General features: G+C 62.8%; 3 protein-coding genes across 4 annotated transcripts; 2 read left to right on the top strand and 1 right to left on the bottom strand.

Annotated features, from left to right (window-relative positions):
• Positions 1-60: 60 nt before the first annotated feature.
• VMA4 (V-ATPase V1 sector subunit E) lies at positions 61-1,580 on the top strand. Its single transcript, XM_047991654.1, has 3 exons — positions 61-395; positions 547-1,055; positions 1,153-1,580. The coding sequence occupies exons 1-3, from the start codon at positions 366-368 to the stop codon at positions 1,301-1,303; spliced, it is 690 nt and encodes a 229-aa protein (XP_047847666.1). The 5' UTR covers positions 61-365; the 3' UTR covers positions 1,304-1,580.
• Positions 1,437-3,867, bottom strand: JDV02_009951 (uncharacterized protein). 2 transcript variants are annotated; one of them, XM_047991652.1, is made up of 2 exons: positions 2,282-3,867; positions 1,437-2,219 (listed from the first exon to the last, which is right to left on the bottom strand). In XM_047991652.1, exons 1-2 carry the CDS (start codon positions 3,578-3,580, stop codon positions 1,641-1,643), a joined length of 1,878 nt encoding a protein of 625 aa, XP_047847664.1. In that variant the 5' UTR covers positions 3,581-3,867; the 3' UTR covers positions 1,437-1,640. The 2 variants fall into 2 exon arrangements, with proteins under 2 accessions (XP_047847664.1, XP_047847665.1); XM_047991653.1 differs by having other exon boundaries at positions 1,437-3,867.
• A 4,524-nt stretch (positions 3,868-8,391) lies between these two features.
• DNF1 (phospholipid transporting ATPase) lies at positions 8,392-14,315 on the top strand. The gene is made up of 3 exons (XM_047991651.1): positions 8,392-9,304; positions 9,379-12,587; positions 12,659-14,315. The coding sequence occupies exons 1-3, from the start codon at positions 8,825-8,827 to the stop codon at positions 13,614-13,616; spliced, it is 4,647 nt and encodes a 1,548-aa protein (XP_047847663.1). The 5' UTR covers positions 8,392-8,824; the 3' UTR covers positions 13,617-14,315.
• The last annotated feature ends 135 nt before the right edge of the window (positions 14,316-14,450 follow it).

The raw sequence follows: 14,450 nt of genomic DNA, 5'->3' as shown, positions 1-14,450 counted from the left end.
GAGCACCGTCCCTTTAGCGGGGGCATCACCTGAGCCGGGGGCGCTGTGGCTGGTGGGAGAGTCGGGTCCCGTCAATGGTTGGGGCTTTCGGGTTCCAATTCGCGCCCACAGCCACTGGGCACGGCCACCGACGACAGCTCCCGCCTCTTGAACTGACACCCTAAAGCGTCACAGCTCCTCCCGCGACGACGACACTCCATCTCCGTCCGTCCATTCCCAGCAACGACATCCCTCCCCCTCGACGACGACGACGACGACGACGACGCCGCAGCTATCCTCGGCCCGTGATCGGGATCCCGCCCGCCTGTCGCCCATCATTCTCCCCTGCCTGTAGCCGCACCGGTCCGCCCCCTAACTCCGCAGCCATGTCGCAACACGCATTGTCCGACCAACAGGTACGTCTGGCGCACGACGTCCGATAATGATGGCCGCCGCCGCGATGCATCCGCGCCGGGTTCCAATCTCGGCGCTGCTGCTTTCGCAGCCTTGACCCGCGCGCATAACACACCGCTAACGCAGCCCGTCGGGGTTCGACGCTCACCATAGGTCGACAATGAGCTCCGCAAGATGACGGCCTTCATCAAGCAGGAGGCCATGGAAAAGGCCCGCGAGATCGAGATCAAGGCCAACGAGGAGTTTGAGATTGAAAAGTCGAAGCTCGTGCGCCAGGAGACGGACGCCATCGACTCGCAGTACGAGAAGAAGTTCAAGCAGGCCACCATGTCGCAGCAAATCACGCGCTCCACCGTCGCCAACAAGACGCGGCTCAAGGTGCTCGGCGCCCGCCAGGAGCTGCTCGACAACATATTCGAGGCCGCCGAGAAGCAGCTCGCCGACGGCGCCAAGGACAAGGCCAAGTACCAAAAGGTTCTCAAGGGCCTCATCCTCGAGGGCTTCTACGCCATGAACGAGCCCAAGCTGGAGCTGCGCGCCCGCAAGAAGGACTACGACGTGGTCAAGAAGGCATCCGAGCAGGCGGCCCAGGAGTACAAGAAGGAGACGGGCAAGGATGTCGAGGGCGCCATCCACGAGGCGCATCCCCTACCCGAAGGCTCGTACGTGACGTCTTCCAGCCGCTCCCCTCTCCATCCCCGAGGTGGCGCGCCGCGCCGCGCCGCTGACAGACATGCTGACACACAATCGCTTACACAGGGCCGGAGGCGTCGTCATCATTGGCGGCAATGGCAAGATTGACATTGACAACACGTTCGAGACGCGGCTGGAGCTGCTCAAGGACTCGGCCGCCCCCGCGGTGCGCCAGTCGCTGTTTGGAAAGAACCCGAACCGCAAGTTCTTCGACTAGACATGTCGTCGCATGGGGCATGGCCAAGTGTTGAGACTGCTCCGTGGGAGACGCGAAGAGGAGGGGCACCAGACGAGGCTGCGCGTGTGCGTTGTATGCATCCACAGGACCCTTGCAATGTTTCTATTCGAATCGCGCCACCCGTACCTACTACGCTAGATGCTGTACCATAAAACATGACCTTTTACCAGCCTCAAACGCCGAGCCCCAATTGCGCCCGCCCGCCCGTCCGTCGTCGTCCGTCGCCAATGTGTTCGTGAGAATGATATGGGTATCGGCCGCTACTCTAGATCAATCCGCAAAGGTAATGCATCCGCCCTCGCACAGGGAGCTCGCCCTATCTCTGTAGAAACTTCTTCATGTAGTCCTGCTGCCGCGGCAGGTCCGCGGCGTCAGACTCGCCCGGCAGGTCGAAGACGCTCTTCTTGGCCTTTCTCTTGGTGCGGACTGTGGTCAGCAGCCGCTGCTGCACCCACTCGACGACGCTCTTGGTCTCGGTGCGCGCCAGCTTCATGCCCGAGTCGTTGATCTTGCGCCAAATCTCCCGCAGCTTGGCAGCCAGCTCGTCGACGTCGTCGTTGAACCTCTTTTCGTCCTCGCGGTCATCCCAGGTGCCGACGGACCCGTCGTCGACGGCCACATCCAGGAGGACGATTTTGGCCTTGAGCTCGGCAAAGTCGGTCTTGGGGGTGATGGCAAAGTCGGGCCCGCCGACGAGATCGATCATGGTCCGGAGGGTGACGACATCCTCGGCGCTGTGCCGGCCGAGGGTCTCGTCTTGGAAGAGGAACGCGACTGCTAGCCGCCTCCTCAAGTCGTGCGTCCTGCGATCGCTGATGGGTAGGCACAGAAGCGAGTCCGCCCGTATGCTCTGGGCCTTGATGCCGGCGGATAGGACCGAGCTTGCTTCCGAGCACTGTACCAGTCAGCGTTGCACGAGGTTGGGCCGGTGGGGGCGGGGGGGTTAAGAGCACGTACGAAGGAATCCCACGACGATCTTGGGATGGCATTGACAAGAGCCTGGACCGCGCACTGGTACGCATCCAACAAGTCGATGCTGCAAATCAGGAGCCTGTCCATGGACATTCGCAGCAGCGTCTTGGCTGCATATTGGACAGCCGGGACGGATAGGTGAGTGGCTACGCCCCACAGTAGTTGAAGAAACGTCTTCAGACACGACCAGTCGCGGTCCTGATATGGTTCGTTGGCCGGGTTGGACACTGGAAACTCGGCGTCCTCGCTGGTGATGTCTTCGGCCGCGCCCAGCCGAATAAACAGATGCTGCAACCGCTCCGGCGTGAGCAGCCGCTCAATCTGCTCGCGACAGTCCGATATCATGTGGAGGCATTCCTGTCGGATAATTACAGACTGTTGGGTGCACATGTCGTCCAGGAGCCATTGGAAAAGGGCGTCCGGCAGGTCGTTGAGCTTACGCACAACCATCTGCGGCACGCCGGACACGAGATGCTGCTCGCGGACCTTGATGCTGCCCTGTGTCAACAGCCGCCAGGGTCCCTTCTTGCCCTCACGGGGCACCGGCCTGGGCGACGGCGCGGCGGGCTCCTGGTCGAAGAAGCAGTACCGCAGCTGAGCCTGGCCGGGGTCCGACCGCTGCACAGCCCGCAGGACTTTGTGCGCGTCGTGGCCGCCCTCTTCCGCGACGACGCCGGCGACGACATCCTCCGACGGCTCCGCCTTGGCCGCCGCCGCCTCCCTCGCAGCTCGTTGCCTTGACTCCTCGACGGCCATTTTGCTCGCGAGCGAGCTCGCCATAGTGGCACTGTCCTTGCGCGCGTCCTTGGCCAGTGCCTTGATGTCGAACTTGTGCTTTGGTATGATGGCAAGCGGGCTCGAGTGAAACTCCACGGCCGTCCTCTTGGCCCTAGGCGTCGCGAAGGGATCCTGGCCCGTCCTCTGCTGCATCGGCGTGGCCCGCCGAGCGGTGCCGCCAAGCAGCACAGACAGGTCCTCCAGCGAGTCGTCCGAGGAGGACGCCCCGTACTCGCTCCCGTCGTCGGATGCCGCAATCTCCTTACGCTGCAGCCGCCGTCGCGCGGCGGGCGTCGTCGTGGCGCTTCGGCTCCTGACGCCGAGCGGGGAGGGTGACGGGAGCGGAGACGGGGACGACAGCGCCGGGAGGTGCGAGGAGGAGGACGCCCGCGGCGGTGTCTGCGGCGGGGGTTGCTGCTGCTGCGACAGCGAGACGGGCCTGAAGAAGCTGAGGATGTTGCCGTTCCCCGGCGCAGCGGCCGCCTTGTTGGGCTTCGGGGGCGGCATGATGCGGATTATCCGCCGCGGCGGGTGTCGCGAACTGCTCCGACGGTGGCACGGCTCACACGACGCCGCAGGCCCCGTGGGGAGGGGGGTTCGACGTTGGAGTTGACGCGATGTCTTTGACAGCCGTGGCGTCGGGATGTCATCGGGGCCGGGGTCTCGCTTTCGTTCGGTGCCATCCGCGTCGCGCCGCACAGGGCTTGGGACGATAGATCGGGGTCCCACCGCGGCCTGTCGAGGCGTTTCCCCACCACGCCGGCTTATATAATCTTGGCTACCCTACACCTGCGGTTGTTTCGTTTTCGAAGTGGCTGTTAACGACCAATGCCGTAAACGGTGCTTCGTGTTACCGGCAGGCACATCTATACGCAATACGTTCTGTTCGGGTTCAACCGTGGCGGATGTACTAGTGACTTGGTGTATGGAGCATGTGTGGTCCCTCCGTATCAAAACCTTCCCAGCCCTTCTCAGCTCATCGTTTGGTGTCCGAGTACAACTGGTCTCGGGATTTGGGGTGACAGCATCGCCAAACGAGGCACGATGCCCAGTGACTGGCTTACCCGTGCAGGAACAGGCTGCAGCAGTGAGACATGTACATGATGTTTCAAATGTGTGCTCTCTGAAGGCTGCGGCGGGCTGCACGCTCACCTGTCTCGATTTTGTAGGTCGTGGCTCGTTATCGCTTGCCCGCACCGGCGATGCTCGCACGCTCGTTACGAAGTGGCCCATCACCATGCAACGCATCTCGCGAGCGTCTCAAGCTTATCCACCTGCCAAATGGGGCCACCAGCGTGTCCGTCCCAAGTGGACACTTGTCACATCTTTTGACGGGCCCTGCGCAGGCGCTGAAGTGAGGCAGTGAGTGGATGAGTGGTAGGGTGACACGGTTGACAGCCCCTCGTAAGTGATCCGCGCGTATTCCCACCGGAAAAGGAAGATGAGCACCCGAGGCGTCCTCAAAGACGGCGAGCTAAACGAAAGTCTCGGTTTAGACATGGCGGCACCTACGGAGCAACGTTAGTACGTACATGTTGGACAGGTCCCTGTGCTCGGCAGCTAGGCCCAATGGCTCGGGCTGAAAGCGAGACAAGGTGAGACGTGGGATGGCACGGGCGGCACGAAGAAGTAGAGTTAAATCATAAGGTGTTTACTTGTAGGATAGGGTTGCACGCTACGGCGAGGCAGCGAGCCGATGTGCTCGTCACGGTGGGTTCTGGCGCGGATTCCAGTCGACAATCTTGACCTCGATGCCACGCGGCTGCGGGTCAACCGCGACTCACTCGCGTTGCCGGACGTTTGGGGGCCGTCACTGGCACTCGACGGCGTACCACTGTGGTAAAGCAAGGTACTACGTAAGTGAAGACAAGGCAATAAGGTAGGCTGGGCCAAGCGCCAGAGCTCTGGGATCCATCAGCTGCTCGCCGGGGGTACGTACGCATGCCTAAGAAGGCGCACGTGATATACAACCTTGGCTACGATGTTTGTGTGAGTGAGGAGCACGTCGAGGTGCCGCGCGAGAACAGGCAGAGCGGTCCATCGCGGCGGCAGACGGCAGCCGTGGAGGACGGACGTGGCTCGGGCGTCGATATCGTGACTCCGGTCCCGGTGGCGAATACCTTGATGCCCAACGGCCATGCCGGTGGCGGCGTCGGCGTCGGCGTCGGCACCGCGAGGGCAGCGAGTCGGGCGCCCGCCGCTCCCACCCTCCCGAGGCGGCCCGGCCGTGGCCGGCAAGGCCAGCGATTGATTGATGGACCGTGCTGTGTCAAGGGACGGCGGCATCAGTGGAGATGAATGACTTGGGCGGCGGGTACCCACGAGAAAGGGGGCGGGGGGGACACCTGGGGCACGAGGGCCCTTCCCGAGAAGACGTCGTCGTTGTTGTTGCTTGAAAAGCCAACAGGACAGGACAGGACGGGCGACTCACAAAAAAAGTCCGCCAGATCCGAGTTTGGCGAGGCCCGCCGTGGGTACCAAGTAGGTAACTTAGTCGTAGCGCCTGCAAAAGTCCGAGATGGCCCTGCAGGTTGGAGGCGGTGGTCAGGGGTCCGTCCCACAAGGCCAAATGACGACGTGCTTGTCTTCCGGGGGGGCCACCGCGATGTTTGGGAGCACGTACTTCGTATGTACTAACTAAATTACGAAGCACATAATTAATGGAGCGATATACACGCGCGTCCTGCTTCTCTGGTGGTCGCGTCGCTGCCCATTGTATGCGAGCTGTGATTGTGGACAAGGTAACTTACTCCGTACTCTGCGCCCGTGGTGACGGTTTCCAAACAAAGCCATCTGCGGAGGGGCGTGCTGCTGTTGCGTCATGGCGCCGCCGGGCAATCCAATCCATTGATGCTCCCCAACGACAGCCGGTGCGAGAATCCGAAAATGCCACGTTTGAGCCTCCCTCCCCGCCCCTCCCCCCCCCTAGAGCGCAGCCAGCCTTGGCTGTCCATGTCATTGCCATGCCACCACCACCGCCATGGCTGGCACCAATCCCCCTTCAGACACAGACACGCAAACGCATACGCACCCGCACTCGCACCCGCACACGGGGCCTCGGCCGGTCCCCTCTAATAAGGCCATGGGCAAGCGACAAGGCGGCGGCGCCAGCAGCGATTGTGGCGCGGGAGCCAAGTCTGTCTAATTTTACTTGCGGCCGTTGGGCCATGCACCGCGCTCCTTTCAGCCCCGTCAGCGGCGGCGGCGCAAGCGGAGTGAGCGTGCGTATGTGCGTGCCCTGGCGTGGCCTGGCATGGAATGACGGACGGGGGGGTGGCTCATCATCATGGCTCATCAGGGGGAGGCTCAGTCCGATGCTGCAGGAACCCATGGGTGCCCGGCGGACCAGGATCAGATATTGATTGATGGAAGAGGATGCTGGAGGGCCCGCCGTCAGCAGCACCAAGTAACCTCACAGACGGCTGTGGCCGGGGGGGGGGGGGGCTTTCCAGCGGCCGTAGAAACAGTTACGGGAGCAGCAGGACGTACAGTACTAACCTCCCTGGGTGGTCACCGGGGCAGCTGCAGGGCGGGCTGCAGACACCCAAACCTCCCGTGTTGCAGGGCTCGCTCTAGCTGAGTGTACCTAAACCACCAGGTAAGTTCGCAGTCATGCAGTGTGCAGAAGCGTGCGGGCACCTTGATCAACAAGGCGCATCTTGCCGCTCAGAAGCATCAATTGCCACGTCCCCGCCGTGTCCATGCCCGCCGCGCTCATCAATGCGACGCCCCGCGATGCTACGTGCTTTGCTCATGATACCTCATGCATCACATTTCGCCCGTCCACTTGCGCAAAGCGGAGCGGGCCCGTATATACTATTTGCCATCCATGGGACCCCCCCATCCCGCCCACACACGCAGCCCAGTCCAGTGTTCCGTCGCGCTGTGGGCGGCGTGCGTGGCGGCGGAGCCACGGCGCGCCCATGGAGTCCGAGTCCGCCGCTAACCCCGGGGACGACGGAGGTTGTCAAGTGAAGCATCGTCAATGACGACCCCCATGATGAGCCAGAACGGGTTTGCTCGTGTTGGGCGATGCAGTCGCCGCAGCGCCAGGCACTTCCGGTACGGTACGATACGGTACAGTAGGGCAGGGCACGGCAGCGATGTTCGGTTCCCCCCCGCCAGGCAGGCTCCTCGCGCAGCTCGTCCGCGACGACGCGTCGGCTTGCATGTCTTGCCAAGCGGTGCGGGTGTCATGCACCGGAATGGAATTCAAGGGGGGCGCCTGTGCCGTCCGCCCACGCCCATCCAGGGGGCGGCCAAGCCTAGCGACACGCGCTGCGGGCCAGGCAGGTAGGGGACGACTCGTCAGGACAGCAGAAACTGAGATGGATGGACCCTTTTCCGAGCGACGCGCCCCTCGACCAGTGGCACAAGTCGGTTGCTCGTGAATGTCCATATCCCGCCGGCGTGTGGAATACCAGTGCGCGTCGCCCGAGCCCGTCGTCTGCGGACCCAAAGGCTCGGCGGCACGGGAGGGCTCGGTAAGGTAGCGCTGCTCGAATGCCAATGTCAACGACTCAATGTTTGCATCTTGTACGTAGGTACCACTGCACCGTGGCGGCTTGCAGTTCTACATGCACGAATCGGCCGCATAGTCTCTCGGGGGACTGTAGGAGTCAGAACATGATGCTGGCGGCTTCCCCCCCGGACAACGGCCGGCCGGCTGACCAATTGATCGTCCAGCTTCCTCCCGCGTCCCAGCGCAACCGCAACGCAACGGCTGGTGCTTACGATAATACGCTGTTGCGCCTCGGGCGCATTTGGCAGCGAATAGTAACAGTTTCACGGCTGCTCTCACAGGGCCGCCGGTGGGGGCGGAGCGAACGTGGTCGGATGGGCCGGGAGCTAGTGGCTCTGGCAGACCAGCCGCCCGCCGCCAGCCAACGCGCGGTGAGCCCCCAGTGGGTGCCCAGGCGCTGTCCATCATGTCCCCCCGTGGACGGGGTGCAGCAGACGCAGCCCGTCAGCAGGCAGTGGTGGAGGTTTCCAAGGTTGCTCGGAGCCTGCGGTGCTGCCGGGTCGCCCGCCAGTCCCCGGTGCGCTGGGCTCCGTCCTCCACTGTGGTGCGGTGCCCTGCCAAGGGCTCTCCAGCGCGCCGTTAGTGGCCCTGTGCTCCCACACACACCCCCGACCCTCGTCCCACGGCGCTGCTGGCTTACCGGCCTTTCCAATTGCCACGAGGTACCGCATTGCGTGACCCCGACGTACCCGGTGCCGCCCCTTGGCCGCGCTTCGGTACATGCCACGCTACATCGTTGAGCGCCGGACAGGACAGGTTTGAGTGGGAGGGTGAGCATTGCATTTTTCGTGTTCCCCCCAATCCCCCTTCCCGCCAGCTGGGCCCGTTCGTTACTCGAAGCCTCCGTCCGTCCGTCCATCGCCAGTCCCTCGTTTCCACCTGCACTCTCTCTGCCTTCTCGCACGCACCCATCGCCCGCGGCGACCACCACTCGCCCACCCCTCGAAGCGATCACACTCGCCCGGTGCGGCTTCGAATCGAGCCTCCTGCCTCGACGGGTCAGGTTGCTGCACTCCCCGCCTCGCTGTCCCGCGTCGTCGACGACACGTTTTGCCCCCCCCCCCCCCGTCGCCGTTCCAACCAACACACGCTCTGCCCACGAGGCGCCGCTCCGACGGCAAAAAAGTTGCGGCCTCTCGCCTCGGTTCAAGAGCACCACCGCAACCTGGCTGGCGACTTGGGGTTGAACGGGCGCTAGCCCGCGACTTTCTCTCCCTCTTCCCATCACCATGGCCACCTCGACCGCCACCGATCCCGGCACCGAGGCCGATGTGCACAAGGTACAGACGCAGCGGGCGCGATGGGCCACCCGCAAGATGACGGTCAAGAGCGGCCGTACAAAGCGCATGTCTCTCTTGAACCGCATGCAGCACCGCAGGACCGCCTCCAATGAGAAGAACCACCCGTCCGGAGACGACGCCAACGAGCCGCCGTTTGGTGGTGGCGGCCACAACCCTGATGACGGGGACCATCACGATGGCGGCGGCTCCGACTCGGACGACGACGACGGAGATGCCCAGAGCCGCACGCTCTACTTCAATCTTCCCCTCCCCGACGACATGCTCGAGGAGGGTCATCCTTTATACTCGTATCCGCGGAACAAGATCAGGACGGCAAAATACACACCACTGTCCTTTGTGCCTAAGAACTTGTGGTTTCAGTTCCACAATGTGGCCAATATCTTTTTCCTGTTCCTCGTCATCCTGGTCGTAAGTTGCCAATTCCTCGCCTCCCTGCCCCCTCCGAATTGAGTTGTTGCGGATGCTGAACGGTGCCGCGCTAGATTTTCCCCATATTTGGTGGCGTGAACCCGGGCCTCAATGCCGTGCCCCTGATCTTCATCATCGTTGTGACGGCCATCAAGGACGCCATCGAGGACTACCGGAGAACGATCCTCGACATTGAGCTCAACAACGCCCCGGTCCATCGCCTTCACAATTGGAACAATGTCAACGTCGAGACGGACAACGTCTCCGACTGGCGCAAGTTCAAAAAGGCCACCTCCCAGTTCTTTGGCGGCATCTGGCACGCCATTGAGAGCCTCTGGTCCAAGAAGGCGAGGACGGCCAGGCAGGAGCGCAAGATGCGCAAGCTGCATCCCCCGGAGGAAAGCGAGGGCCGCCCGTCGATCGAAACGATCCGCACCAGGCGCTCGGTGCGCGAGTCGCTCTCGTCGCCCTTCACCAACCGCGACTCGTACGTGTCTGCCCGCGAGAACATTCAGATGACGCCCGTGCCGTCTCCGACGCCCGGCAATGGCGCCATCCGCATCGAGCTGCCCGACGCCCAGGACGCCAAGCGCGCGGCCGCCCTGCAGGACATGAAGTCGGATGTCATCAACTATCTGCACGCGCCGCAGGGGGCCAAGTTCAAAAAGGACGCCTGGAAGAACATTGTGGTGGGCGATTTTGTCCGCATCTACAACGATGACGAGCTGCCGGCCGATGTCATCATCCTTGCCACGTCGGACCCGGACGGCGCCTGCTACGTGGAGACCAAGAACCTGGACGGCGAGACCAACCTCAAGGTCCGCCAGGCTCTCCGATGCGGCAGGAAGCTCAGACACGCGCGCGACTGCGAGAGGGCTGAGTTCGTCATCGAGAGCGAGCCCCCGCAGCCGAACCTCTACAAGTACAACGGCGCCATTCGATGGCAGCAGCTGGTGCCCGGCTTCCAGGACGACGACCCCGAGGACATGACGGAGCCCATCACCATCGACAACCTGCTCCTGCGAGGATGCAACCTGCGAAACACCGAGTGGGTCCTGGGAGTGGTCGTGTACACGGGCCACGACACCAAGATCATGATGAACGCCGGCATCACGCCCAGCAAGCGGTCTAGGATTGCCCGCGAGATGAACTTCAACGTCATTTGCAACTTTGGCATCCTCCTCATCATGTGTCTGCTGGCGGCGATTGTCAACGGAGTGGCCTGGGCGAAGACGGACGCCTCGTTGGCCTTTTTCGAATTTGGGTCAATTGGTGGCACCGCCCCTATGAGCGGCTTCATCACCTTTTGGGCCGCCATCATTGTCTTCCAGAACTTGGTTCCCATCTCCCTGTACATTACCCTCGAGATTGTTCGCACGCTCCAGGCCATCTTCATCTTCAGCGACGTGGAGATGTACTACGAGAAGATTGACCAGCCGTGCATCCCCAAGTCGTGGAACATTTCCGACGACGTGGGCCAGATTGAGTACATCTTTTCCGACAAGACGGGCACGCTCACCCAGAATGTCATGGAGTTCAAGAAGGCGACCATCAACGGCCAGCCGTACGGCGAGGCCTACACGGAAGCGCAGGCCGGCATGCAGAAGCGGCTGGGCGTCGACGTCGAAAGGGAGGGCCAGCGGATCCACGCCGAGATTGCCGCGGCCAAGGTCAAGGCACTCGCGGGACTCCGCAGCATCAACGAAAACCCGTACCTCCACGACGAGGACGTCACCTTCATCGCCCCGGATTTCGTGTCGGACATGGCAGGCGAGTCGGGGCCGGAGCAGAAGGCGGCCAACGAGGACTTTATGCTGGCCCTGGCCCTGTGCCACACGGTCATTGCCGAGAGGGACCCCGGCGACCCGCCCAAAATGGTCTTCAAGGCCCAGTCGCCCGACGAGGAGGCCCTCGTCGCCACGGCGCGCGACATGGGCTTCGTGGTCCTGGGCAACTCGAGCGACGCCATCAACCTCAGCATCCACGGCGAGGAGCGGCACTACCCGCTCCTCAACACCATCGAGTTCAACTCGAGCAGGAAGAGGATGAGCTCCATTGTGCGCATGCCCGACGGGCGCATCATCCTGTACTGCAAGGGCGCCGACTCGGTCATCTACGCGCGGCTGAAACGCGGCGAGCAGCCGCAGCTGAGGCGGGACACGGCCGAGCACCTGGAGATGTTCGCCAGGGAAGGCCTGCGGACGCTCTGCATCGCCAAGAAGGAGCTGACGGAGCAGCAGTACCGAGAGTGGAAGAAGGAGCACGACGACGCCGCCGCCGCCCTCGAGAACCGCGAGGAGAAGCTCGAGGCGGTCGCCGAGCTCATCGAGCAGGACCTCTGGCTGCTGGGCGGCACCGCCATCGAGGATCGCCTCCAGGACGGCGTGCCCGACACCATCGCCCTGCTCGGCCAGGCCGGCATCAAGCTCTGGGTCCTGACGGGCGACAAGGTGGAGACGGCCATCAACATCGGCTTCTCGTGCAACCTGCTCAACAACGACATGGAGCTGGTGCACATGAAGGTGGACGAGGACGAGACGGGCGAGACGAGCGACGACATGTTCCTCGCGTCGACGGAGCAGCTGCTCGACCAGAACCTGCAGCTGTTTGGCCTCACGGGCGACGACAACGACCTGGCGGCGGCCAAGAAGAGCCACGAGCCGCCGGCCCCCACGCACGGCCTCGTCATCGACGGCTTCACCCTGCGGTGGGCGCTCCACGACCAGCTCAAGCAAAAGTTTTTGATCCTCTGCAAGCAGTGCAAGTCGGTCCTGTGCTGCCGCGTCAGCCCCGCGCAAAAGGCCGCCGTCGTCGCCATGGTCAAGAACGGCCTGGACGTCATGACGCTGTCCATCGGCGACGGCGCCAACGACGTGGCCATGATCCAGGAGGCCGACGTCGGCGTGGGCATCGCGGGCGTCGAGGGCCGCCAGGCGGCCATGTCGTCCGACTACGCCATCGCGCAGTTCCGCTTCCTGCAGCGGCTGGTGCTGGTCCACGGCCGGTGGTCGTACCGCCGGCTGGCCGAGAGCATCAGCAACTTCTTCTACAAGAACATGGTCTGGACGTTTAGCATCTTTTGGTTCGAGATCTTTTGCGACTTTGACATTACGTACCTGTTCGACTACACCTACATTCTCATGTTCAACCTCTTCTTCACCTCGGTGCCCGTCGGCATCATGGGCGTGCTGGACCAGGACGTGTCGGACAAGGTGTCGCTGGCCGTGCCGGAGCTGTATCGCCGCGGCATCGAGCGGCTGGAGTGGACACAGCGCAAGTTTTGGTAAGCCCCTCTCCCCCCCCACCGCGACGCGCAGGGCGGGCACCTTTTCATTTACTGACGCGGTCGCACAGGCTCTACATGATTGACGGCGTGTACCAGTCCGTCATGGTCTTCTTCATCCCCTACCTGCTCTTCATCCCCTCGAGGCCGGTGACGTTCAACGGCCTGGGCGTCGAGGACAGGCTGCGCTTCGGCGCCTACATTGCGCACCCGGCCGTGTTGACCATCAACGGATACATCCTGATCAACACGTATCGGTGGGACTGGATCATGCTGCTCATCGTGGCCATTAGCGACCTGTTCATCTTCTTCTGGACGGGCGTGTACACGTCGTTTACGTCGTCGGGCATGTTCTACCACACGGCGGCGCAGGTGTACGGCGAGGCGTCGTTCTGGGCCGTCTTCTTCATCGTGCCCGTCATCTGCCTGTTCCCGCGCTTCGCCATCAAGGCGCTCCAGAAGGTGTACTGGCCGTACGACGTCGACATCATCCGGGAGCAGGAGAAGATGGGAAAGTTTGCGCACCTGATGAGCAAGGACGCGTCGGACAAGATGACGGGGGCGGCGGCGCAGGGCAGCGACGCCAAGAGCCAACAGTCGTCGGACAGCTCCAAGAAGCCGCCAAAGCACGTGGCGTACGGGAGCGTGGACGAGGACCTGCGGCCCATCTACCCGCCGTCGACGGCGACGCGGACGACGACGCACAACCGGACGCAAAACGGCAGCGACTCGACCAACTACACGGGCAACCGGGCGTCGCTCGACATGGCGCCCGTGCAGCGCACGTCGCTGGACGTGCCGGCGGCGCACGGGCGGCCGTCGATGGAGAGGGCGCGTCCGTCGTACGACCGGATGCGCATGTCCATGGACCGGGTGCGCGCCAGCTACGAGGCCAGCAGCGACTTCACGTCGGCGGCGCGGCTGTCTCGCATCGAGTCGAGCGCCAGCCAGCAACAGCACCAGCACGGGGCCGGGCGGCTCCGCGCCAGGCTGCGCGGGCTGTCGCTGACCAAGAGTGCCAATAACTAGAGGTTATCGCAGCACCGCTCGTCGCGATCGAGCGACTGAGGTCGCACAGCCTCCTCCCCCGACTGTACATGATCATCATCACCATCACCATCACCACCACTACATGCGGCCTCTTCTTTCCCTTGTTCTCGTTTCCGCTTGCCGGGGCGCTTCGTCAATTATATTTCGACAGCCCGCTCGCGCGCGGGCGGCATTTCATGCTTGGACGATCTGCATGAGCAATCTATGATATGGGCCGCCGTGTCGGCGGTTCGCTCTGCACGACGGCTGCGCGCCAGACGCTACACCACCACGCATGCACAACTGCACGCAAAACGCATCTTACCACATCCGACCACCGTCGTCATGGCATGGCAATAAAAAGAAGTCTCTTTCCCCCCTTTCATTTTGTGTTTTTCGTGGGGGTTTTGTTCCTTCCCTTAATCGGGGAACGGGTTGTCTTTTGCAAGGCGTTCTAAGGGCTGAGGCATGGGAGACGGCCGGTTTCTGGCCCGGCGACATTGTAGTGTTTAGTCCCCTTTACACCCTGTTTAGAGCTGATGAGGCGGGAGAGACGCTGCTTCCCGGTGCCCCGGGCGTGGGCGATGCCGGGCCGCGGCGGAGGGGAAGGCGGGCGCGCTCGGGGGCACGAAGTGGCTCGACCCTGGATAGGGGAATATGAAATATTCTAGTAGCCTTGATTTTGGAGAACAAGACGAGTATCATCAACGGGTGGGCGTGCACGAACTGTGAGTGCTGTCCCGGTGTGCACATGGGGTCTTAGAGATGTATGTGCCTTGGCTTGTGCTGTGTGGACCGGTTGAGGGTGGGCGGGCCAACCCGCGGTGGTGGCGC

The sequence above is a fragment of the Purpureocillium takamizusanense genome, chromosome 11 (genome assembly GCF_022605165.1).
Source record: "Purpureocillium takamizusanense chromosome 11, complete sequence".
NCBI lineage: Eukaryota > Fungi > Ascomycota > Sordariomycetes > Hypocreales > Ophiocordycipitaceae > Purpureocillium > Purpureocillium takamizusanense.
This window is presented reverse-complemented; position numbering and strand designations above follow the sequence as displayed.